The sequence below is a fragment of the Phascolarctos cinereus genome, unplaced genomic scaffold (assembly GCF_003287225.1).
Source record: "Phascolarctos cinereus isolate Bilbo 61053 unplaced genomic scaffold, phaCin_HiC Scaffold_2;HRSCAF=192, whole genome shotgun sequence".
In the NCBI taxonomy this organism is placed as follows: domain Eukaryota; kingdom Metazoa; phylum Chordata; class Mammalia; order Diprotodontia; family Phascolarctidae; genus Phascolarctos; species Phascolarctos cinereus.
The window spans coordinates 346,489,437-346,516,928 of record NW_027555625.1 but is presented as its reverse complement, the minus strand read 5'-3'; the positions used below and the strand labels follow the sequence as shown (position 1 = coordinate 346,516,928).

Here is a 27,492-nt window from a genome sequence, read left to right as displayed (position 1 = left end):
CTGGATTTCAGACTTATGGAAGAGTTATTTACTTATTTTTTCACTTAATTATTTCTCCATTTTGCAAAACTAACCTCCTGGAATAAGATAAAAGTTAGTGAACTATGGATAGCCCTAAAAGCTGTGCTGTTTCTGCCTTTCAACTGATACACTATTTCTTTTACAAGAAAAGAGAAAAGAAGGGCTCCTTTCCCACCCCTAAATACTGTTCCCATGATGTCAGATTGGCAAATGTTTCATAAAAAGGAATTTAATAGAAGGGATATGACAGAAGATTTATCCTTTTAATCAAAATTTTAAAGTTATCAGTAGAAGCACCTTTCATACAATTAAGAAGAAAAAACATCTCTACTTCTTAACAAACTACTAGGTTGTTTATAGTTCCATGTTATTATAATACAGAGAATTTAGTTAACAGGGCTGTCAATAGGAGGAACAGAAAGGATTAATAAAACAGCTTATAATCACTTTATTAAGTCCCTAACAACAGACAATGCTCTGAATTAAATTCCAAGGTAAGGCATTTCATTTATTCACTATATAATATCCAAAGTACTCCCATTTTTCCACAGGGCTGTAATATTTGTATTACTTTTAGTTTAAATTTGAGTGACACAATTATCTAGTTGGGAATTAGTCAGATAAAATGTTTTAAATAAGCCTATTTCTGGATCTTATTATTTCAGTGTGCCCACTACCTGGACATTACGCTTAAAACAACAAATCAAAAACCCTAATTTCCACTCAATAATTATTTTTAGAACAAGCTAAAAACCTGAAAACTTTTAAATTTAGGGAACTAATAGAATTAATACTGCCTGACTACCCTAGTTTCATCTATTTTCACCAATCTCCAGTAAAAGTGTCAATTACAAAAAATCAACACAAAAGATCCATCATTGCATCACCTTGAGTGTTAGTGGTAAGATTTAAGTTAAAGAGATGTGGGCAGATATATAAGGCTGGCATTAACTACCTGCTTTGTCTTCATTTTCTATTTCTCTTGAATTCTGACTTAAGGAATGTACATCAATATATCATTAGTTTGGTTATTCTGAATGAATGGTTCAGTTAGCAAAGCAGGAAAATCAGTCAATGCTTGTTTTGCATGACAGAGACAAAACCAACTGGTTGTCTTACTTTTCCAACTTCCATTTAACACTGAATGGATTCAGCCATGGTATGCTTTTAGTTTTTTAAAGTAGGCTGGGAATCTGTGTTTGGGCAAGTGTCACAAGGCACCAGATTCAAAGACCAAATCAATGAGATATTAGCTGGGAAAAGATATTCCTCCATATTTCTGATTCCAAAGTCCAAGGAATTTCCATTCACTTCTAACAAAGAATGCTAATTAACACAACTAATTAGAAATGGAACTCTACACTAGAATTCTTCATTGTTCAGGTTAGAGTTTTATTTTGCTATTCCTGGCACTCAAATTCAAAGTGTGCAATGAGATAACAGAACAGAATAATCAAAATAACACAACAAAGTTCAAAAACATTCGACCATCTGTTTGCTACACTTCTGCAAAATACATAAAAGTAAACAAGAAATTCTTTATATATATTATGTTTAAAACATTTATTCACATTCCAAAATGATAATGTTAAAATTCCACACTGAGATACTAGTGCAAGCAGTGGTATACAAAAGTGCAAAAGAGGTTAGTGATTAACAAATCATTGGCTTTCCACTCCAGGTGTCTGTTAATGTCCTATTTCCAAATAAAAATACTTTCTAGTAGCCTTAAAACAAACTCAGCCACATGTACGTGGACCTGGTGTGTATTGGTTGAGCAGCTATTATAGCACAGTAACCAGGTGTGAAATTCCAAGAATTAAAAATGTTCATTCTAAAGTGGCTTTTAACATTCAAAACTAGTGTGTTACCCACCCTTATCCACCAAATGTTGAAAAAAAAAATAAAATTTTTATTTCAAACACATGCCTAAAAAAGTCTGTCCATTCAAATGTTCCTTTTCTAGAAATAATTTTTGACAAAACCACCTGAAAGACCTTTCTATTTTTCCCCTAAAACCCAATATGGTATGTGGTTCTTCTGAAGAAATGTAAGAATGCCTTGGTTCTGCTTTATTTTTGTGTCTTTGAAAGACTGGCCAAAACCCCAAATAATTTCAAGATACTGTGTGATAGTCAGGATATTTCGAAAGGTACTATTAAACAAGATGTCAGCACAATCACATTTTAGAACATAAAAGTACTAATTTAAGAAGACAAAAATAAGCAGAAGCTAAGGGCACATCTAGAACTCAAACACCATGAACACAGCACTGCATCCTAGTGTAAACCTTAATATTTTCCATCACATTTTTGGATGGTGGGAGGTGGCCTGGGAGAAGGGGTGAGAGCAAGGTGTGGAAGGCTGAATGATTAAACGGAAGGATGGATATATGGATACAGACATACATACATGCATGTGTGTGTACACATACACACACACACACACACACATTTCTAGCAAAATCCTGAATACTTTATAGGAATGACATGGCTGCCTTTTCAAAGAGCTTGTCTTAGTCTTAAAAGCAGCCATTTGCATCTCTAAAGGGTGGGCATTAATGGAAGTAACTGGGCCCATATGCACATGGCTTTGGGAATTCAGTATGTGGCTTAAAATTCCCTGACCTCTTGGATTTATAGTCAAGCCTCATTAATTCAAACTTAAAGTACCAAATCTTGTTTTACTCCAAGTTACACTTAATGCCCTATTAATCTTTTTTTAACTATTTTTTATCTGCCAACTCATACTTATCTTTAAGACTTTTTTCCCCACCATGAAGCTGATTTGAAATTTCACTGTAACTTTTTAGATATTCACAACTTCCAGAAGCAAAAAAGGGCAAAATAAATTCTTAGTAAAATTACTACGTTCTTAATAAAAATGGAAACAAAGTATGTGAGATGAATTTTTTTCTTTTCCTTCAAATATACTTTCCAAATGCCCTTTTGTCCACTTCCTTGACAATACAGCCAAGTCAATTAATCCTGTGACTAACAGGAATGAAATACCATACCAAATATTATGTCAAACAGCAAGATTCAGAAAATGTAAACATTTACCCTAAAATTCTTTTGTCAAAACACTATAAATATTGCTAGTTGTCTCACTAGTGGTTAATTCTGAAACACGTAAAAATGCAGAATTATGAATGAGTAGTGAAATCACTTTGCAGAAGTTAAGGAAGTTATTACAACAGTCACCTTATTCATCCATCTGCAAATTCACCTGTGGAACCTGCTGCGAAGTGAGCCAGTTCAAAACTACAAATACGAAGTTCAATTCATAATTATGATGGCATATTCTGTAAATGGCAGTGCCTTCACATGTGCAAATAACCCTTGATTTATATAGGTAATATCTGGAAGCACACTTTAAAAAAATCTTTGGCACACATAAGACAATACTGGTTTTCAAGTAAACTAATAAGAGATTAGATGGAAGGGAAAATTCTTCCACATGCCTTGGGAAATGTCTGTGTCTCTAAATTTCTAATATCCTATAATCTATTCCATCTAAAAAATTAAGCAGGTGAGTTCAGATATGAAACTGAGTCTGTCATTCTAGTTAGCCTAAATTCCAAAATAAATTTAATAGTAGTCAATGAAACATGAGACGCTATGCTAAGAATGTCAATCTGAAACATTTTATAAGTACAGTTTTTAGAACTGAGTTTTTATACATACTACTTTTCAAAATTAGCTTAGATTTTCTGAATGCTGCCTGATTAGCCTGCACCCAATTTGTATGGATGCAAGAGGTTACAACCACATTTTAAACTAGCACTGTACAGTGTGAAGCACAGAATTTGCATATATGCAGCACTAATATTTATCCCCAAATATCACAAGTATACTCACACATATTCTTCTGCTCTTTTCTGCTACCTTAATTTGCTTACGTGTATTGGAAATAATAGCACAAGTAGCTTTCGGGGGGCCCCTCTCAAAGCTGCCTCATGGATCAGCTAGCAAAAGGCTTTATAGATATGTCTCCTGGGAAGAGGAGGGAATTTCAGCTATCATTGCTTTGTCCAGCTTCATTTCCACAGGCTTAGGTCACAAGAATACCCCCTACCCTCACTGGCAAAAGGCTCACACTGCTTATGTACATTTTTTTAATAAAGTGAACCTGTCTGCTTCTTTTCTACCAAGTGTCAATTCCACAATAAGAGCAGTCCAAGTCTTGAACAGACTATTTTACACAAAGAAACAATTTGTTTTCCTATTTACAGTGTCAGCTATTAACTTCTTAAATTATGGTGACATCAAGAGAAATGGAGAAAGTTATGTCCTCAACGTACATGAGATGCCATCAGCAAATGGAAGTTAATCTTAATCACCTTGTTCAGATTCAGTGAGCACTTTAGAGGCAATCTCCTTTTATAATATCTAGTATAATGTCCTAAGTAAGTTAGAAATGTAGCCTGTTACTGATGCATTATCAGCTATATAGGAAACAGCCCTTTTAGTTTTTCTTGGAAAGGAACTAAATACGAAACTTGGCAGATATGAACGACTAAAATCCAATTTCAAGGTAAGAAATGATTCCACAAAGTTTAGATTCCCCAGTGTAAAAATGTAAAATATCTCACTAGCAGCACTGTTGTATGTTTATCTGGAATAACGGTCACATTTTCTACTTTAGTACTATAAGGCTTCTCTCAGGATTACACCATTAAAGGCTTAAGAAAACATTTAATTTCAATTATACCAGAGTTAAATTCTGATAAGTAAGATCTTTGTATAATAAGGAACAAAATCATATACTTTAAAATTCTCTTGAAGTATAGAGCATTATCTATTCACTCTTGTGTCTTACTGTACTAATGAAGGGAATATGAGAAAACAGAAAAATACCTTGATAAAATTACCAAGTCCTTATCAGATGTTATCTGTAATTTTCACTAAGGCTTGTAGAGGGGCTAGAGAACAACAAACATTACATGTGCAGATGAAAACCTGGGTGCTATAAACAAAAAAAACTGTCCAAAACAGGAGTAAGAAGATTAGAAAAGTGTTTGGTTTTTTCCATAGCAAGAAATAATCCTCCTTCAGTGCCATGAAGAATGTGACAAGAAGCAAAAAATCCACTGAGTAAAATGTCTTGATGATAAAACGTAAATAACAAGCTGCTTCTCTTAACTAAGGCAAACAAGTAGGCCACCAAGCTAAAATTGTATACAGGAGACGGCCTCTAATTTGACTTGGGGATCTCATCATATATAAAGATTGGCGACTTGTTTCTTACAATGAGGACATGTTCCTTAAAAAAGCACCAACACAGTTAAAAGTACTTCAGAATGAAACAACTGTGATACAACTAAGGGCCTACTAAAACTAAGAATTAAGCATGTGATAAGTCAAGAAAGTTATCTTCCTTCAGGAGTTCAGAGTTTCACTATTTGAAAATGGATTCTCTTGGCACTAGTGACTAAAGAACATACAGAGTTCACAGGGAAGAAAGAGGTTAGAGAAGCATTCTGCCACAAAAATCCTCCAAGATAAATTCAAAAGCCCATTGGAACTTAAACATTTATAATATCAGTATGCTAAAACAATCTCCTATTGTCCATTAAATATCACACTTATATTTTCAAAGAACATCCTCACTAAGACACATCAAAATGAAACATTTCCCCACCAAATATGCCAAAAATTCGATTTTGTTTTATTGCATGACGTTGCATAAGAATATTATTAAAAACTGTAAGGCATCATGCAATTAATAAGCTAATTATTAATTGTACCTTAAAGACAGGTGGTTATATAGTCTAAATTTATAAAACCAGTTCCAAAAAAGTACATAAAAAATTTAACATGATGAGCATTAAATACCGTTCACATATCTGTAGTTTTTAGCTATTAAAAAGTGCATTCAAACATACTGGACTGGAAAGTCACTCTGTCCAAAAATGGTGCTGGGTGCAAATGTCAAATTATAAATTGTAAAAGAACATAAATTATTTTATAGGATTAGAAAGCTAACAATGTGATATCCAAACTTGCCTGAAATCAGTTTTCAATCCTCACGCTCACAATTAATAGTTTACATAATATTAATGATCTAAAAAACTTATCTTTCATAACCAACAAAAGTCTATTGAATTCAAGTTATGTATGCTGAGTGATCAAATGACTAAGCAGACTTAGTATTCAGACAAAGACAGATGTGGATTTGGCATTAATCGATGTACTGCGCCAACCAACGAAAGCCTTCACCATAGCCTTGTCTCTTTAGCACACTGCACATGAAGACTTCTAAAGGTCTGGCATTTAACTCTTTCATTGAAACACTTCCCTAGAAGAGAAAAATAAACATTAGGTTGAAATAATCTTGACAAAATAGTGGCACTATACAACAAAGTGAATATTCTTAATGTATTTTTTAAAAAAACTGGAGGAAAAAAATCAGTGCTTTCTTACATCTTCATTTCTAAATGTAGATAACATTCCTTTCAAATATAAGTAGGTGCTACATTTCAGTCCCCTATGGCATAGTGAAACCAACCAACAGAACAAAGAGCCATACAAGAATTGAAAGTATGACTTTTTAAAAAACTGCACCAAAACCCACCTTCAGAGAGGTGAGAAACTCAAGGTGAAGACTAAGACTTTTTTTTTTGACATGGCCACCGCAGGAATTTGTTTTGCTTGTCTCTGCATTTTTGTTACAAGGGTTATATTTTTCTTTTTGAAGGGAGTGGTGGTGAAAGGAAGATAAAACAGTTTTGTAAAAACAAATTTAACTTAATTTAAAATAAAATAGAACAAAATGAAATAAAAAGCATAGCAAATAAAGTCAGTGGACTTGGAATTACTGGCATTCTAAGAACTACATTACATTACATGACATTACTGCATACCCGAAAGTCCTCCAACTTTCTCCACAATGCCAAAGAAACCTCTTTGTGCTGAAAATTCTTTCAACCCCTGGATTTCTCATATTTGAAATATTCTCCCTCTTATGAACTGGTTCCTCCCAGAACCTCCATTTTAAGGCTATCCAGGCCAGCCATGTCTTTACTCCTCTCCAGGCTGCTCTCTGGCTCCACAGCTTTTCTCTACAATGCTCCCTCCTGGGGTACCTTCATTCCCACATACCCCCTCCTCCCTTTTGAGCTTCCTTTTATTTGCTGTTTTCACCATAGAATATAAGTACTTCAGAACAAGGACTGTCTTTCTTTCTGTTTGCATTTGTATCCCCACTGTTTAGCACAGTGCCTGGCATGTAGTAAGCACTTAATAAACGCTTGCTTGTCTTGACTTAAGAATACTTTATAAAAACTCTCAGAAAGCTCACTGCTCTTAACAAAAACAGACTGCATTACAGATAGGTGGCAATCCATGATGGTTTCCTCAATTCTCTACCCTTCTTCCGCTAATTTCACTCCCCCGCCCCCAGCTTAGAAAAGCTCTCTCCCTCTTTGACTCTCAGGACACCCCTGTGCCCTCTGATATGAACCTAAATACTACAACATGTATAAGGGTTATTTACATGTCTTTATCTCCCTTACTAAACTAAGTTTCTTGAAAGCAGGGGCTACATAGTGTTTTTAATCTATCTATAGCACCTAGGGTAGATACAATAGGGCAAATGAATATTTTTAAAACTGAATTTCCTGGATGAAAGAAATTGAAATATATGGTGTTTAACATAATACATATATTATGTTACAGTAGCTCTTCACCCTAAGGAACTTTACACATAAAAGAAATTTATTAATAACTCAGTAGGAAAGGGGGCTTCCTCCATTAACTCTTCAAGTACTGAATTTTTCTTAATGGTATTGAGCCCAGTGACAGACACTGATAATACTGAAAACATCTCAGAACATACTAAAAATTAAGGTTATAAGACCACAGCCCAAATTATCAGATTTCATGGAGATTTTTTTCGGTTTAAGTTTCATTTATTCCAAATTTCACTTATAAAATGTAAAATGTAGAAAAATGATCTAAAGATGATCTTCTTTGGTGGTAGAATATAAACCAAAAATCTAGACCCCAGTAAAACATAAGGTTCTTGAGGACAGGAACTGCTAAAAAAATTTGCTTAATAAATAACTGTTGAATTGAATTACCATAGGTGACAGGTTTTCAGTGAGTTAAGAAACAACTAAATAAATTTATTTATTCAGTTGGACAATACTAATTAAGATAATATTCATACAGCAGAGAATTAGAAAAGTCTAAGTTGATACGAGAAAATAAAATTACCTTTCCTGTTGTTTGACCATACAGACCAAACACCTCTCGTAACCGCTCTTCACTAATGGCTTCAGGTCTGTCGATCTTATTTCCAAGAATGAGAATAGGCACATTAGCTATTGTTTCATCTGTCATAAGAGACTAGAAAGAAATAGGAAGTCCATGTTGTGATAGGGCTATCATAAAGTGTTTAATTTACTAGGAATCTGAAGTAGCCAAGCCCTTACATTAAAAGGCCATCTAGTCATCTTTATTTAGTCAACCCATGACCATATCTCAGTTAACTGAAAGATTCTGTGAAAAGAAAATGCGTTTTTGTTGAATCCTCTCCCTCTGGCTTCTCTCAACTTTACTCGGCCTCCCCAAGACTACTATATTTAGTCATAATGTTGGAAATGGAAAGAAACTTAAGAGTCCAGCTAGTTTAATCCCTTCATTTTACAGGTGGGGAAAATGGAGTACAGAGAGTGGAAGAGATTTTCTTATGTTACATATATAAACTTATATACAGCTAAACTTATATATAGTATGCTAACAGTTTGCAAAGGTCTTTACATAAGTTAACCCATTTGATTCTCACAATAACTTTGCAAAATTATGCAAGGCAGAAATAATTACACATATTATAATCACATAGACGCATAAGCCACCTTGCACCTAAAACTATCCTTTCCATGTGCACAAATGCCTTGTAAACCTTATGTCTGTGTTCCATTACTAAGTAAGAATACCCCAGGCCTAGAACTACCTCAGTGTGCTGCATTAATTGAGGAAGTAAACCCTGAGACATCATGGCCATCTGTAATATAGAACTAGAAATGCCCTTGAATTTTTTTCTCTTAGGAATTCAAAATAATGGAAGCGATACCTCTTCACAATCTAAACATCTTCTCAAGAAATAACAAAATGATTTAGTTCTAAGACTGGCAAGGCACTCGATGAAATGGCCAGTTCTTCAAATCTTGAGGATGAGACCTAACAGTTCATCTTCAGAAATAAAAACACCACGGCCAACTACCAATACTGCTCTCTCCCTTAGGAGTAGAAGAAAAATAGCCTCTCAGTCACAAGAATTATTAAATGGCTTCATCCCAGAGTATGTATGCTAACACCTGACTTGTCAATCATTTCTGTATTTGCTTTGCCTAGTTATTTATGTTTGGACAAGGAACTTACATCAAGTTCTTCTTTTGATTCTAACAGTCGTTCATGGTCTGCACAATCCACGAGAAAAACAATGCCATTTATGGCAGGCAGATAGTTTTTCCACACTCTTCGAGCTAATGAAAACAATAAGGAATTAGACATGGCTGTCTAAATTTATAATATGATTGTAGGAAAACTCAAGCAAAAATACATCTAAGGGTAAATGTCACCTAGTTACTATTATATATGGTTACTACATATAAAAATTATAAATGATTTTATGGTCTGAGCAATAAAACACTGTACAAGGATGCAGGAACATTCATTTAAACCCTAGTTCTGTCTAAGACCATTGGTAAAGTCTTAACTTCTCATTTTCTTCACTTGTAAAGTGGAGCTAATTTTTTGCTAATAATTACTTTAAATATGTTTTAAAGATAAGAGACCACATGTGAAAACAATTTGAGCTCATGGAAGGAAAATCTCTCTAAAAAATTTAAAGAGCTTAAAATGTTCACTTACCAGTTTATCTCTTAATGGTGAAAAATTTTACACCAATAATGGGAAGAAACTAAGGAAAGATAGTTTTCTTCATTCAATTTAATAAACTTTTATTAAGCACCTACTAAAGGCACTAGATATAAAAAACAAGATAAAAACAAAGCAGCTTTGGTCCTAAAGAAGCTTATACTGTACTAAGAAATACAATATGTAGACAGATAAGTTAACACAAGGTAATTTGAGGAGGGAGAGAACATTCAGATTGAGGTGGAAATAGGAATGAAAGCTTCATGGAAGAGGTGGCATCCGAGCTGAGGTTTGAAGGAAAAAAGAGATTCTGACAGACAGAGAGAAATATGGATGCCAAGTGCCAGGTGCAGCCTATATGAATATACAGAAGGAGGCAAAACATCAACTTCACGGAAGTAGCGCAGTTAGGCTGAAAGGTAGGACACAAGTGAAGTAAGAGCCAATGAAGTCAAAAAGATAGACTGGAACTCAGGAGTCTGAAGGGTCCTAGTTAGCACTGATGCCAAGCAGTGTTCTCTCTTTTCTCTCCCCATTCCTCCCTTAACTAATCTTTTTGCCTCCAACCTCTTTCCTAGCCAATCCATCCCCCACAGAACAACCAAATTGAAATTCCTAAAATGAAAGTCTGACCACGTCATTCAGGGGCTTGAGCTTCAGTGGTTCCCTAATGGCTCTAATATAAACACAAATACAAATTCTTCACTTTGGCATTTAAAGAGCTTCATAATCTAGCTCTAATCTATCTTTTCAAATTGATTTTATACTCCTCTTTGTGCACTCCATGTTGCTATCAAAGTAGACTGCTGGCTGGTTCCCTTACATTCCACCTACGCATTTCTGCCTTTGAACTGGCTGCTCCTAAAACATGGAATGCTCTTTCTCCTAATCTTTCCCTCAGAGATCATTACCTTTTTTCACAGGACAGCTCAAGTGCCACCTCCTACAGGAGGCCTATCTTGATCTCCCAGTCCCCCCATTCCCAATTACTTTGCATTTACTCCGTATGTATTTAACTGTGCAGATACTGTTCCCTATCTCTATGGAAAATGTAAGCTCCTTGAGAGCAGGGACTTGTTTTTGCCTTTCTTTGAATCCCCAATACTGAAGAATACCTGGCACTTACTTAAATGCTTACTGAATAAACTGTGGGGTAAGAAGCCAGGTTTCAAGAGGTTTTGGAATAGGTGGTGATAAAGGAGAAGCAATAAGTGCAGGGGATTCTTTTAGGAGTCTGGCAATTAAAGTGAGGAGATACATAACAATAAGTTGAGGGGATAATAGGGTAAATAGATTCTTTTTTACTGATATTGTCAAGTGAAGGTTTGGATTTTTTTAAGGCTGGAGAAGAGCTAGACATGTTTACAGGTAGAAGGGAAGGAGCCTATAGATAAGAAGATGAGAGAGAGATGAGTGATATGATAAGCTACCTCCCAGAAGAGACAAGAGGTGATAGAATCAAGAGCACAAGGGAGTTTAGTCTTGTCAAGGAAATGGGCTTACCTCTTCCTCAGACACTGGAATAAACAAAAAGTTAATGGGAGGGTTTTGAAGTACAGAACAGGGAAGATAAGGAAGCTCAGGACAGATGGTCTTGATTTTCTTCGGCAAGTAAGGGGTGATGTCACCTGAGAGAGGAAGTTAACAGATCTTAGGAAGTATGAAGAAAGAAGAGAAAGTCTAGAACAGTACTTAGTAGAGTATGACAGAGAAACAATCAAGGAAGAATAAAATTAATGTGCAGTTCAGCAGCACAGGAACAGGAATGGAAAAGAGAGGTAGAGGTGAGCCAAACGGAAGGGAACAAGCTTGTATTAAGAGCCCATTATATGCGGGCACTGTGCTAAGCACATTACAAATATCTCATTTGATCCTTACCACAACCCCCATGAGGTAGGTACTATTATTATCCCTATTTTGCACTTGAGGAAACTGAGGCAGATAAGGGTTACATGACATGCCCAGCATCACACAGCTAATAAGTGTCTGAGGCCAAATTTGAAACCAGGTCTTCCTGAATCCACTGCACCAGCAAAGAAGGCAAAAGATTCATGGATGAAAGATAGTTGAATATTTTATTTACAAGTTTAATCTGGGAGAAAAGGTGGAGGTGGAAGTCTCAGTAAAGACAAAGAACAAGTTTAGGAGAAGTAAGACAAAAGAAGATATGGAAGAACAGGAAATTATTATGAGAAGGGATTCTCATAATTTTAAGATCATAAAGACAGAACAGGATAGCGATAGTGAGATTGAGATATAACAATCCCAACAAGTGGCTAAGGTAGAACGAGAAGTTGAGGAGGTTGACAAACTAGAAAACCAGAGTCTTTGAGGGCCATCAACATGTATAATAAAAAAAAAACACGTATAATGAAGACTCCACGTGTAAGTGAAGTAGGAAGAAAGACTGGGTACTGAACATCTTAAGAAACACAAAGTAACCAAAGATCTGCAGATTTCAGCATTATATAAGGAACTGAACCAAATGATAAAAATAAATGGAGCAAACCTCAAATGACCTAATAGTTGTTGAGAGATGACAAGAAAAAGAATATCAACGGCAACAAGCCTGCTGACTCTTCCTCCTGGTCCAGTGTTTGGAGAGAGAATGTGACATGGAGGAATGTAGATGACAAAATAAGCAACAAGAATTGCAGGGAGATGGTGGCCAGTGATGAAGGGTCTCCTGGAGAGAGCTAAGCTTTCATAAATTCAAGAAGATAATAACAATGGGAATCATGAGCATTTTTCCTGTCCTTTAAGGTTTGCAAAGCACTTTTACATTTATTATCTCACCTAATCCTCACAAATCTTAAAGGTAAATCAATGTTAAGAGTATTATTACCCCTATTTTACAGATGAGAAAACTGAGCCTAAGAGACAATGCCCAGGGTCACACAGCAACTATCTTGAAGCGAGACTCAGACCCAACTTTTCTCATATCTAAGTATAGCACTAAAATGGTAAGATTATATCAGGATTAAAGTAGGAGTTCCAAGGAGCACAATAAAAGGAGAGGACTAGGACAAAAAGGAGTTTGGAGCAGTAGTACTGAACAGAGTGTGGATGAGGATGCAGGGAGAGATGGGAGGGGAAGAGGATTTTCACCTCAGTAGACTATGAATCCCTATAATTAATTAATTAATTAATTAAAATAAGAGTAGCAAAAACTTACAAGTCAAAATAAAAATCTAAACATCATTATGTGTGATGTATCACTTTCTAAGTTTATTTTTAAGAGATCTCAATATCTTTCTAAAAAGAGAGAAACAAGAATGTTTTTTCCAAATTATTTTCAGCCTTCAAGTTAGCAAAATGGACAAAAATTACATTCTTTCTGATGTTAGTCTGATGCCACTTCTTAAACATCTTATTAAAGCCTCAGAGAAACTCCTGCCATCCCTCCCAATCACAATAACATTCATTTCTGACGTATCTTATGCCACTTCTTAAACATTTTATTAAGGCCTCAAAAAAACTCCTGCCATCCCTTCTAATCAAAATACTACAGAAACAGATTTCATATAGTTTATTTTACAAAATTAATTTTTGCATAACATACTTAAAATGGAAGTATTTTACCAGTTACTACCACTTACATTAAAAAAAAAACTACATACTGAGTTTAAACTATGTACACATCACTCAAAACTGCAACATATCCCATTTACGCTGCTTCCAATCAAGTAGCAACTCAGCCACTAACTTAAAAACTGAAGAAGGGGGATGTTTGTGGATGAACTTTTTGCTTTTAAAACATGATCTGGCAGAGGAGGGAGAGATAATAAATTCTGAATTATAACACCAGATTCCTCCACTTGCTTGAACGAAATGAGGACTCATCTTGCACTGGAAGTGAGTGGTCTCTTTTTGTTCATTAAAAATAAGACAAAGTTGGTAAGACAATAATGATAGCTTACCTTGAGCATGTCCACCCAGATCAAAAGTGGTAAAAGTCATGCCAGCAATGGTCAATTCTTCTGATGCTAAACAACAAATATTTTATAAATATTATATTGTACCATAGATTTATGACCTGCTCCACTACTTAATGGTTAAAGAAATGAATCTTAAATATTTAAGAACCAAACAAAATAATAAAAACCTACTTTATTTCTAGTTAACCATACTTTTATTCTTTCACCTTGTCAAGAACAGGACTCCACGTTGGAACAGAGGATAGAAAAGTTGTTCATTTGTGAATTTAGCATATTTATCTCTAATTTTTAACTCCTCTCTTCCTCCTGCTACAAATCACCCTAATCTTACAATTTCTTGCTCAGTTTATCTTAAATGATACCAATAAAATAATCTATTTCTCTAATGATGACTATCTTATATAGGGAAGACAAATATTGCTTCATATCAAAGTTCACCATTAACAATGCAATTACTCTCCAAATCTCAATTGATGACCTTTATTAACAGTATTTTACTGATCTTTTTAAAAAATTCCTCGCCAACATTATTCCGGTAAAATAAATGTGCTCTGTAATCTCTATGTTAAGAGATATAAAGGAAAAAATAATATGGACTTATTAGTAACTATCTGCTTTCTAGCAAAAAGATAAAACTAGGTGTCCACTATATTTTTGTCTCTGTCTTAGGATCGTATATAGTGTTGTCACCTACAACAACCTCTCATAAGCCCCTATCACACTTGCAGAAGTTGACAACGAGGTATATAGTATTTTCCCCTGGATTTGTAGAAAAAGAGGATATTGTACAACTCAACACCTTGATGCCTATCAGCTACTTTCCTGTTATCTCAACTCCTTCCATACTACAGTAAAAACTGGGCTATAAAGTAGCAGAGCAGCATATATGAAAATTTATGTAGAAAGCAGAAGCGAGAGAAAAAGGAGTGAACTCCCTTTTGGTTCCTCTGAAGAAAGACAATTTCAGAAAATCTTACTTAGCTGGCAAAAATGATGGAATAAATAGCCACAGTATGATGGGATTAGGAAGAACTCAGCTTACTTCAGTATTTTGGTTCTTTCCCAAATCTTTTCTACAATATTCTTGGCTGTATGAATATATTTACTACACCTAAGTAATTACACTGATGTAGTTATTGGTATTGTTCCACTTTTACCCAGTTTCATACTGAAGGGATTAAAGCAATATACTTAGGGGTTACACAATGATTGTGTGGCATAATTTATCTTTGAACTACGTACCATTCTTGTCCAGGCACAGAGTATCTGTTTATTAGATTATATTTTGAGTGATGTCATCACTGAACGTTACTTTGTATTATGAAATAATCCTTATAACCTTATACACATGACAGGGTACGGTGACTGATCTCCAAATTAGAAGAAAGGGCTTTGACTTCTTATCTGGAGATCTGGGCATGAGTCAAAGACAGCTCTGCTACTTACCAACTATATGACCTCAGGCAAGTCACTCCACCTATCTGAACATCGATTTTTTCATATATAAAATGGAAAAAATAATATTGCCCCGCTAATCTGGGCAAAAGTTTTGTTAGAAAATATAAAATTATTTTCTAAGCTATAAAACACTACGTAAATAAAAGAATTCAGCCATTCAAAATACACAGCATTGTAAATTTACTTATTTTAAAAATGTATTTAAAAATCCATAACAATAATAATTGACATTTACACATTTAAGGTAATTTAAGGTTTGAAAGAAAAGTATTTTATACTTTTATACATAATTATACAATATTATTATAATTATACATTATTTCATGTGATCCTCAACAGCCACTAAGTAAGAACCACATATATATATACTGTCTCCATTTTACCGATGAGAAAACTGAGGATGCAGGAGACTGTGACTTACCCACGGTTACATAGCTAGTGAGTCTATCAGGCAGGATCCGAAACCAGGTCTTCCTAACTCCAAGTCCAGCACTCTATCCACTATGTCATAAGGCCTCATCATCACACTGTCTAAAAACTCTTCTGAACCAAACATCACTATGATTGTGACAGTGAAGAAACTGGCACTGGTTAGCAATTCATAAAGACAATTCATAATGACTTCACAGCTAAGGATGTTACTCCAACCATCCAGCTACTGTAGGCTATGGTTTAGTTCATTAGTTCAGCTATACTATTTGGACTCTGGATAATAACTACCATGTGACCTAGAAGCCCTAAGAACACATGAGACAGAAACCTTTAATTAACTATTTTAGTTGCAGAGTGTTATTAACTGACAGAATGGATTTCTATTCCATCAAAATCATACCAAACTTCCTATGAACAGGCTCAACATATTTATCATATGCTAAGTTAGAACACTGTAATAAGAACCGAACCACATCATTTCTAAAATGCCAGGTAGTAAAGGACCTTCACTTACTGGGATGTAATGTAGGTACATGTTGTCCAAGCCTGTCATCTTTTAACATATGTAGTAGTGTTGTTTTTCCAGCATTGTCCAATCCAAGAAATACCAATTTGCCAGATTTCTTGTACAGTCCTGCAGAGAAATCACAATTGGCAAAACTGATAGTAAGTCCACATATGTATCTACAAGAGTCAGTTTTTCTTCTTTAATTCATAGCTATCAACAGTTTTTAGCTAGCTAAAATAATTAACTTCTTTTTCTGTTCAATAAACTTCTACACGCTCAAAAAAACAGAACCAGAAAAGATATTTCCACACCTCCTTATGTATTTGTGATTTCCAAAGTAATTTTTCATTACTAAATCTATTCTCAGTTTTAAAATAACCACATTTTAAAACCTAGACACACACATCTATTCCCTGTCTTGTATGTAATAAAGCAAAGCAAAAAGAGAAAAAAAATGAGGCTTTATCATACTAATATATGATTAGCAGAATAAAAGTTGGGCTGAGATTTTTAAGAAAAAGAGTCTGGAAGCACAGTGTCAAATTCTCCTGAGAGTATGATCAAATTATGAGACTACATATAATTATGAAATCAAAAAATCAAGCTATTAATTTGAGAAATTTCAGCTAAATGTGAAAAGAGTAGAAAATATAATTCAACAATTTATGGTTGATCACCACATAATTCCTATAATCAAGTATGTGAACATTCTAGAGTACTGAGCAATTACAGTCTTGAATAACCTATTTGCTAATCATGAATAAGTTCATGCAAAATTTTATAATTTCCAGGTCTTGTCCCATAGAATATTTTTAGGAAATGTGACTGTGTCCAAGATTTCCCCCAGTCACCCGCAAACCAATAAATTTTTGATAATGGCATACTAGACTTGGGAGTCAAGAAAACCTGAATTCGAATCCTGCCTCAAACACTCACTAGTTATAACAAGCAAGTCACTTTAATGTGAGCCTGTTTCTTCATCTGTAAAATTGGAATAATAGCACCTACCTCACAGTGCTGTTTAGTGAATCAAAATCAAATGAGATACCACCATATGTAAAGTATTTTGCAACACTAAAAAGAAGTATCAATGTTAGCTATTATTATTACTATTAAAGGCTTCAAGTTAAAATTCCCAGCTGTCTGCCTCATAAAAACGTGGACCTGTGTTCAGTTCTAGAAGCCTCAGTTTATGAAGGATATTGATAAGCTGGAGAGAATACAGAGGAGGGATATCTGCATATGGTATAAGGACTGCCTTCTGATGTAGTCTGGTTGAAGGAACTGGGTATGCGGAGCCTGGTGAAGAGAAGGGAAGACTCAGGAAGGACATGAGAGTTATTTTCAAATATCTGAAGGACTGTCATGAAGAAGAGGTATTAGACTTATTCTGTTTGCTCCCAGAGGGTAGAACCAAGGCTTATATTCTCCAGGCTTAGGGGATCAAGATTTTATATACTTTCTTCTTTATCTTATTTTATATTACAGAATACAAGATATTTTACATCAGTACAAAACCAAATGGCAAAAAAAACATAACTCAAAAATAAACTATAGCTAAGTTGGAGAGAGTGAAAATGGTATATAGTTCAACCAGAAGTCAGGAAACCTGGATCTGGTCCCTGACCTGCTACTAACTCATTCATCACATGATCTCTGGTAAGTCTAAGCCCCTTTCTTTCCACTCCAGCTCTCAAATTTGTCCTCAATGGGCTGGCTGGATTACACAGCTCAGCACTAATGATCTGCATTAATACAGTCAACAAAGTATAGGTCAGAATAGAATTGAGTTATGTTTCAGAAAACTTGGAAAAGCTATGTTTTGAAAAAGAGTCATGGGAATAGTGTGTGAAAGGCCAAGGAGGTGACTGGGAATGTCAAGTATATTGGCATCAAAAAGGCTTCCAGTTGGCAAGTAATAGGGTAAAGGGAATTCCTGATCAGGTGTGGCTGGCCCTTTCCACCTCAGATTCTGTATCAGATTTGAGTCCTACCTCTGCCACTTATTTGCCACATGACTACTGACAACTCACTTCACTTCTCATCATCCTGATAACGAGGTCACTGTTATACATGTGCTGCCTAGTCACAGGGCAACTACAAGTGTGAGGCTATAATGGAAAAACAGCTGAATTTGGAGTTAAAGGACTGCCTTTGAACTCTGAATCTGCTACTTACTATCTGTATGACCCTGGGAAGATAAGGGGTAGGAAGGGGGGGGATGCTTTCACTTCTCTAAACTTCAGTTTTCTCATGTATAAATTGAATGGACTGGACTAAACAACTTCTAAGTTCCCTTACAGTTCTACATCCATGATCCTATGATTTGAACTGAAAGAGGCAACTAAGTATAGTAAAAAAAGTACTGGATCTGGAGTCAGAAGAGCTGGGCTTAAATTCCAACTCTAATACATACTGCCTGTATGAACTTGGGGCAAATTCAGTTAACCTCTCTGAAATAAGGCTTCATTCTCTGTAAAATGACAATACTTTTAGCTCTAAATCCTGTCTTAATATTTCTTTTAACATTCTTTTAGTAAAATGCTTTATATAAAGATCACACACATTAATGCCATTAGCATTACTATCCCCACTTAAAATGGTAAATACAGATGATGAAATTCTAAGAGTTTCTAGAATTTTTAAAATACAATTTTTTAATGGCTGAAAGATTCTTATATGTAACTGATGGCCCAATTATTTCAAGTAACATTTTACTTCCAGATCTAAAATTATATAACCTACAATGGGAACCAGAAAACCTATATTCTAAATCTCAGCTCTGGCACTAGGTACATGGCCTGAAACAGGACATTTTCTTTCCCTGGCCTCAGTTTCCTCCTCTGTCAAATGAAGCAGTTGAACTATGAGATCCCTTCCAGTTTTAACACCCAAGGATTCTATGCTCTACTAAAACAAAATTTCAGTAGGATAAAAAAAATTAAGATAGTTTTTTGTAGTTACCTTTGTAGGATTTGATATCTGACCTATAGTGTAACACTATGCCACATATAATGCACATTTATTTTAAAATAAAACAAAAGGATATGTCTCAGAATATAGAAGTTCGACACAGTAATAAATATGCAATAACTAAAAGTTTTTCCTCACACATTGTTACCACTTTAATCCAAGTCTCAGCACTTACAACCCAATTTTAATCATTTAACCAAGGCATTGTTTGTGAAAGAAGAAAATATTTACAAGGAAGATTAAAATTATTTTGAGAATTGTTATAGTCTATTAAATACCATTCATTCTGCCAGTTAATTATGAGACAGATCACAAAAACCAAATTTAGGATATAATTTGAACCTCTGAAGGAGACAGGAACACTCTCAGATACAGATTGTTACAATATTAAAATTAAGAATAATCTCCACTAAATTTTGTTTTTTTAAATGAATCAAAAGAATTTAAATTTCATAGAAAAGTCAAAGCTTAAGCAAAAAATAAAACAAAAGTTTAAGGCATAGAATGAAGCCAGTTAAAAGGAAGTGTCACTGATCAGCACAACTAAGTAAGCAAGCCTTATTCAACAACTCATATTTTTATAACTAAGGTACACTGTGAAAGTAGGCACTAATATGTTAGTTAAGTTTCATCAACAGAGATCAGAAAAGGTAAATAATAGCAGGCAAGAAAGAAATCTACATTACCTAAAAACTGTAGTACACTGCTGAAACCACTGTAAATCCAGTCAAATATGAAGGACATATCCAAATTTTAAAGGGTCTGAAAAACAAATTTTGAGTTTTGAAGTATGTAATATTAATATATTTATTTTTAAACACCAACATCACCACTATTTCGTGTAAAAAAGATTGAGGATAATCCTAAAATCTATACCAGTGTAATCAGTGATCGAATGAATTATTTACAAGTCAGTGCTGCAAATATACCCTATACAGTAGAATGTTCAAGGGAGGGTCAGACTACCTCAAAACAGTCTGCAGAGAAATTCAGCATATGATTTGACTGGGTGAATAAGAGTAACAACAAACTGAAATTACCATAAAATTAACTATAAAAATTTTTCCAATAATTATGTATGTATATAGGAATATCTAAACAATGATAATCACATATATGAGACTGATTATGCAAGTATGTGATCTATGGATATGATTAGAAGTTACTATGCTTACACACACACACACACACACACACACACACACACACACACACAGTCCTCCCCCCATTCCTCACTGTTTCATGGAAGGAGTTTCAAAATTAGTCAGCAGAATTCCAGCTCTGGAAGGTTCTATCAAGCTGGAAATGCTTTGAGTGGATGGATTATATGTGGGTCTGCTGAGGACCAACCTAGATAAGTCTTGAGAGGCTCATCACCAGTTGATTTTTTTTTCAGCCACAGCAACTCCCCAAAGACCATCTACTAAATTATGGAAGGGTTGTAGTCTATATGGATAAAGGCATAATCACAACCATGAAATGACAGATCGTTGAAATACTGAGTGGGTGGGTGGGTATGTGTGTGAAAATGTAAATAAAAGTGTTTCTAACCTACTTCAAAAGTCTATCATTCTATTTTTTAAAAAAGGTTAATCATTCTCCAACAAATGTTCTAGGTGTAAAAAATAGTATAATTATTTTCCTTTTTCTTAAAACCTTTATTTTTACTCAATTAACATGCATTTATTAAAGCACTTACTATGGACCAGACACTGTACTAAGCACTAGGGCTACAAAGACATAGCAACTGGCCTCAAAAAACTTACAATCTAACCACAGGAGACAACCTATAAATATATAATATATAGAAACAGATACAAAATAGATACAAGACATGAGCTGGGAATGAAACTAAGACTCTAACGGGTTGAGGTGAGGAAAGAGAAATTTCAGGCAAAGTAGATTAGACAATAGAAAGATACAGAGATAATTAATCAACAAGTATCTATTAGATACCTACTATGTGCCAGGAATATGTTGTTCACATTAAGTTTGAGCCCTATCAAACTTCTAGAATAGTACTGAAAGATTCCCTTTCTGATTACCTTAAGAAGACAGGCTTTTATTAGCCCTAAGTGCAGCTGGTCAATTGAATTCTAAATTGATTTTCTATACTGCTTAAAGTCCAGAAAAGAATAAGGTTCTTGCTCTTGGATTCCAAATGTACAAAGGTCTCTATTTTATGATGAATTTAGTTGAAAAATAAGAGATAAGAGCTACAGAAAAGGTCATAGTCCAACCTGAGTCATACTCATTGACCCTTCATCTCATCACTAAACAACAATAAATACCCAACAATAAAAGTTTTATCCAGTCTTTCACTTACAGCAAAATAGAAAAGCTTTGAGAACCTTGTACTAAAAGATAGTTGTTGAACTGAAATGAACTCAGATGTCATGGTATAAAAACCTGGAACGTAAATATTTTTGGATAGGATTTCGTTTATAGATTAGCAAGATCAGAAATAACATAGTTCAAATTACAAATTATGAACAATAACTGATCAGTTTTAGTTCCCACAAGGAAGGAGGAAGAAAATGAGTAATAGAAATTTTAAGAAAATGATCTCACATTAGCTCAGAGAAAGGTCAACATGAGTCTCTGATGCTTTGTTTTTGAAAGTAATTTTAAGCACATGGAATCTAACATGATTATTTACATTTACATTGTCATTTAGAGAGCCAAAGAAGGATGTGGCATTAGTTAAGATATCTAGTTGGAAAATAATACAAAGTTACCTAGTTTGATACTCAAACAGATGGTGATCTCACCAATGTGGGTACCAATGCAAATCACAACTGCTCCAAACATCCTCAACTGGGCCTGCACTTTGGCAAGGCAATCTTTTACACCTCCCTAACTTATTCACCTTCATGCCCATGCTAAATAGACACTGCACTTACTAATGTTTCAAATTCTAAGAGAGCAAATATTCTCTTGGAACTCAAGAGCTAGACCTTAGCAATCCATTTCATTTTACTCCCCTATTCTACCAACGAGAAACTTGAGTTCCAGGAAAGCTAAAGTGAATCCAAGGTGGACACAGGTGGTAAATAGTAGAGACTAAATTAAACTCAGGTATTTGGACTCAAAATCTAATGTCCTTCCACTATACTCTGCTGCCCTCGAGATTTATAATGCTTCTTAAACTGTGGGTCATGACCCTAGTCCCACATCCCTCTACAAAAGAAACAAACATCCTTTTCAAAACCTTCATTCTTTTCCACTTCTTAACAGTGGTTGGACTTTTTAGGATAAAATTTGGTACTCTGGAATACATAATTACTCAAAATTAAATTCTGGGCTAAAATTGTACTTGTCTTCTTAAAGTAAGTGTATTCAATTCTTAAAGTGATACTCCTTTCTCACTAAGTTTTACCTACGGGCATGAAGCTATAGGGTCTAAGTTGTAAAGCAGAAAATTTGAGGCCAGTCATAAAAAAATCACATTCTAATGATTAGAAGTGTCCAAAAGTGGCTGCCAGGGGAAGTAGCAGGCTTCCTTTCAATGGAGGTTTGAAGAAAGAGGTCCTGTTCAAGTATACATTAAACAACATGACCTCTGAGGTCCCTTCCACTTGAGATTCTATGATACCAAAACTTTAAAAAACATTTTAAAAGCAAAAATCCTACAAAACTACCCTTGAGTGGAAATGGCGTGAGGTTTAGGGCAACAGGGAAGTGACCCCACACAAGTGAAACATATCAAAAGGCTAGGAAAAAAACACGTAAAAGCTCTCTGCTGATGTCCTTTATCTCCTACATAGGGTCAATAAGTAGTTACCCTAAAGCATACAGGTACTGAAACCTCTGAAGATTCTCTCTACCATATATCCATGAGGACAATTCAATAAGAGGCAAGAGACTGGGGTGGCTAGGTGGCACAGCAGATAACAGCACTGGCCCTGGAGTCAGAAGGACCTGAGTTCAAATCCAGCCTCAGACACTAGACACCTCCTAGCTGTGTGACCCTGGGCAAGTCACTTAACCCTGTCTGCCTCACCCCCCCCCAAAAAAAAGAGGCAAGAGACTTCCGGAAACCAAGATGATGTAACAAGCAGTACGTCGCTGTAACTCTCCCACATTCACCTCCAAACAACCATAAAAGAGCACCCCAACAAATCCTGAAACAACAGAACCAGTAAAAAGACAGGGTAAAACAATCTTTTAGCCTGAGAAACTTGGAAGATCGGCAAGAAAGGTCTGTCTCACTTAGGTAAAAGGAGAGCTCGGTCCAGGACAGGAAGCATCACAGCAAGCCAGCAGTTAAGCTCCACCTCAGCAAACCAGTGGGAGATCCTGAGTCCCAGTGCAGTAGAGCAGGCAAAAAACAATACCAGGACCCCCTCAGGTCTCAGCATAGCCAGAAGAATAGGCAGATTCCAGCTCTGAGAAACAGCATGTGCTTCAGCATAGACCCAGGCAAACAAGCAGCCTCCAGTGTACATCAGTATAGCCCTGGGGAAACACAAAAACACTCCACCATGGGGCAGCTAGGTGGCACAGTGAATAGAGCACAGGTCGTGGATTCAGGAGGACCTGAGTTCAAATCTGGCCTCAGACACATAACACTTCCTAGCTGTGTGACCTTGGGCAAGTCATTTAACTCCATTTCCTAACAAAAGAAAAAAGAAAAAAAAACACTCCACCAGCCTCAGCATATGCCAAATACGAGCACTAGGACCCTGGCTCAGCATCAGGTAAGCTGCCAGACCCCTACAGCCTCCAGTAGTACCAGCCATCACCCCAACCCCCCTTAGCATAGCACCAGGCAGGAGGGTCCCCCATGGGCCTCAGGGCAACATCAGTGCAGCAGCAGCAGGTAAACAGCCAGGGCCTGCAGTCCCTGACACAAGAAGGCTGAGATAGTATCCCTTGCACCCCAGGAGCACAGCTCAAATTTAAAAGAAAGGAAAAAGGCCAAAAATCATGAGCAAAAACAAAAACAACAAAAAATAATCTGACCATAAAAAGATATTATGGTGACATGGAAGATCAAGACACAAACTCAGAAGAAGACAACAATGTCAAAACCCCTATGGGCAAAACCTCAAAGAGAAATGGAAAGTGTTCTCAAACCCAGAAAGAATTCATGGAAGAGTTAAAAAAAGAAATTAAAAATCACATAAGAGATTTAGAAGAAAAATTGGGAAAAGAAATGAGAGTGATGCAAGAGAATTATGAAAAAATACTGAAGAGCTTAGAAAAAGAAAAAAACTGCTTAAAAACTAGAACTTGCCAAATGGAAAAGGAGATACAAAAATCCACTGAAGAAAACAATGCCCTAAAAAGTACAATTGGCCAAATGGAAAAAGAAGTACAAAAGCTAACTGAGGAAAAAGCTCCTTAAAAGTGAGAATTGGTCTCAGCAAATACAAGGATATAAGACAATTCCAAAAGACTCATGATGTAAAATGCTATTCACATCCACAGAAAGAACTACGGAATCTGAATGCAGATCGAAGCATACTATTTTTTTTTGTTTGTTTCTTCTTTCTCATGGTTTTTCCTTTTGGTTCTAATTCTTCTTCACAACATGAGTGTAGTACAAATGCATTTGATATGATTGTACATGTATAGACAACATCAGATTGCATGCCATCTTGAGGAGGGGAAAGTGGAAGGAGGGGGAGAAAATTCAGAACTCAAAATCTTATAGAAGTGAATGTTGAAAACTAAACACAAACAAAATTTTAAAAAATAAAAATAAAATAAGGTGACAAAAAAGTTAAAATTGGGAAATGGAAGCTAATGTTTATATGAGACATCAAGAATCAATCAAATTCAAAAGAATGAAAAAAATGAAGAAAATGCAAAATACCTCACTGGAAAAACAAGTGACCTAGAAAATGGATCCAGGAGAGGCAATGTTAGAATCACTGAACTACCTGAAAGCCATAATCAAAAGGAAGACCAGGACAGTATCTTTCAAGAAATTATCAAGGAAAACTGCCTTGATATCCTGGAACTAGAGGGCAAAATAGGTGTTGAAAAAATCTACTGATCACCTCAGGAAAAAGATTTCAAAATAAAAACTCCAAGGAACATTATAATCAAATTTTAGAGCTATCAGGTCAAGGAAAAAATACTGCAAGTAGCCAGGAAGAAACAATTCAAATATCAGGGAGCCACACTCAGGATTACACAAGATTACACAGCTGCAATCTTAAAGGATCGGAGGTCATGGAATATGATATTTTGGAAGGCAAAAGAGCTAGGATGACAACCAAGAATCACCTATCTGGCAAAATTAACCATGATACTTCAAGGGAAAAAAATGGTCACTCAATGAAATAGAAGGATTTCAAGCTTTCATAAGAAGACCAGAATTGAACAAAAAAATTGATCTCCAATATCAAGACCCAAGAGAAACCAAAAAAGGGGAAAAGGGAAAAGAAAACATACAAGATTCAATTGAGATGAACCGTTTACATCCCTACATGGGAAGATGATATTGTATTTCTTAAAAATTGTACCACTAATAGTACAGCTAGAAGAAATATATATAGATGGAGGGTACAGGTATAAGGATGAGAAAAAGAAGTATGCTAAGTGGAGAAGGAAAGGAGAGGTAGGATGGTGTAAATTATTTCACATGAAGAGGCATGAAAAACCTATTATAGTGGAGGGAAAAATGGGAGGGTGGGTGATGGGTATCACTTGAAGTCTCATCAGTATTGGCTCAAAGAGGGAATAATATACCCAATCAATTGAGTATAGAAATCTATCTTCCCTGACAGGAAAGTAGGAAGGGAGGAAATTAAGTAAAGGGAGGGGAAGACTGACAGAAAAGAAGGCAGACCAGAAAGGGCGACAGAAGCAAAATATTGTCAAGGAGGGAAAGGATAAAAGAAGAGAGAGGACAACCAGGAAGAAAAATAGGATGGAGTGAAGTACACAATTAGTAATCATAACTGTGAATGTGAATGGGATGAACTCTCCCATAAAATGGAAGCAGACAGCAGAGTGGATCAAAAATGAGAATCCTACAACATGTTGTTTACAAGAAACACACTTGAAGCACAGAGACACACACACAGGGTAAAGAAAAGGGGCTGGAACAGAATCTATTATATTTCAGCTGAAGTAAAAAAAAAAAGCAGAGGTAGCAATTCTGATCTCAGACTAAGCAAAAACAAAAATAGACCTAATTAAAAGAGATAAAGAAGGATATTACATCTTGCTAAAAGGTACCACAGACAATGAAGTGATATCAATACTAAACATATATGCACCAAGTGATATAGCATCCAAATTCTTAAAGAAGTTAAATGAGTTACAGGTTCATAACCAAACAAGAAAGATAGAGAACATTACAAAATGTAAAACAGATAAGTTTGATTATATTAAATTAAAAAGCTTTTGCACAAACAAAACCAATGCAATCAAAATTAGAAGGAAAGCAGAAAGCTGGGAAACAATCTTTACATGGTGGCAAAATATTGGAAGTTGAGGGGATGCCCACCAATTGGAGAATGGCTGAACAAGCTATGGTATAAGAAAGCAATAGTTTTTAATTAAACTGAAGTTTCAATTTTTTAAATTTAATTGTAACAACTTCAAACTTCTAAGTAAAGGTTTAAATGAAAAATGAAGGGCTGAAAGTAAAATTATTTTAACTAGAAACGGAATTATTTCCTTTTGGAAAATGAACCAAAAGTATTCTCATAAACTGAGATATTTAGATACCATAAAATATCTAAAATTCTATAATTTGGAGCTACATCATAGGGTGCTGAAAGTAATGTTAGATGTGATTACTGGGCCATTGTTGATTACTTTTAAAATATTAATTACATCGATGATAAAAAGACATATCCTATACCAAAATATTAAGAGAAATATTTTTTTGAAGTAGCAAAGAACCAGAAATAAGTGCTCATAAATTGGGGAATGGCTAAACATAAAGAATGTTACATGAATATTACCATGCTGTAAGAAATTATGAATACAGAGAAATGGGAAGACACATGACCTGATACAAAGAGAAGCAAATCAGAAACAGAAATACATATATATATATGTGTGTTTGTGTTTGTATACACACACATACAATGACTACAACGTAACTAGGACAATAATGGAACAAAAACAACAGAACCTGAATGCTAAGAAATTATAAGAAACAAGCTTAGCACCAAAGAAGAGAAATGGAAATGAACCTCAATTCCTTCTTTGCAGAATGTGAAAAACTGCACATAATATTGGACTTGGTCGATATATTGGTTAGTTTCACTTAACTATTTTCCCTTCTTTCTTTTACTCTGTTATTCTTCTC

At 35.2% G+C, this 27,492-nt stretch overlaps 1 protein-coding gene across 1 annotated transcript in view; it reads right to left on the bottom strand.

Moving 5' to 3' along the window:
• Positions 1 to 263: 263 nt before the first annotated feature.
• Positions 264 to 27,492, bottom strand: part of SAR1B (secretion associated Ras related GTPase 1B) — a 32,504-nt gene continuing 5,275 nt past the window's right edge. The window contains exons 2-7 of the mRNA XM_020991220.2: positions 19,901 to 19,976; positions 16,248 to 16,367; positions 13,826 to 13,891; positions 9,408 to 9,511; positions 8,241 to 8,372; positions 264 to 6,321 (exon numbers count right to left, since the gene is read on the bottom strand). Coding sequence (XP_020846879.1) covers positions 6,205 to 6,321; positions 8,241 to 8,372; positions 9,408 to 9,511; positions 13,826 to 13,891; positions 16,248 to 16,367; positions 19,901 to 19,958 — 597 coding nt within the window. The 5' untranslated portion in view covers positions 19,959 to 19,976 and the 3' untranslated portion in view covers positions 264 to 6,204. The remainder of the gene's footprint in view (positions 6,322 to 8,240; positions 8,373 to 9,407; positions 9,512 to 13,825; positions 13,892 to 16,247; positions 16,368 to 19,900; positions 19,977 to 27,492) is intronic.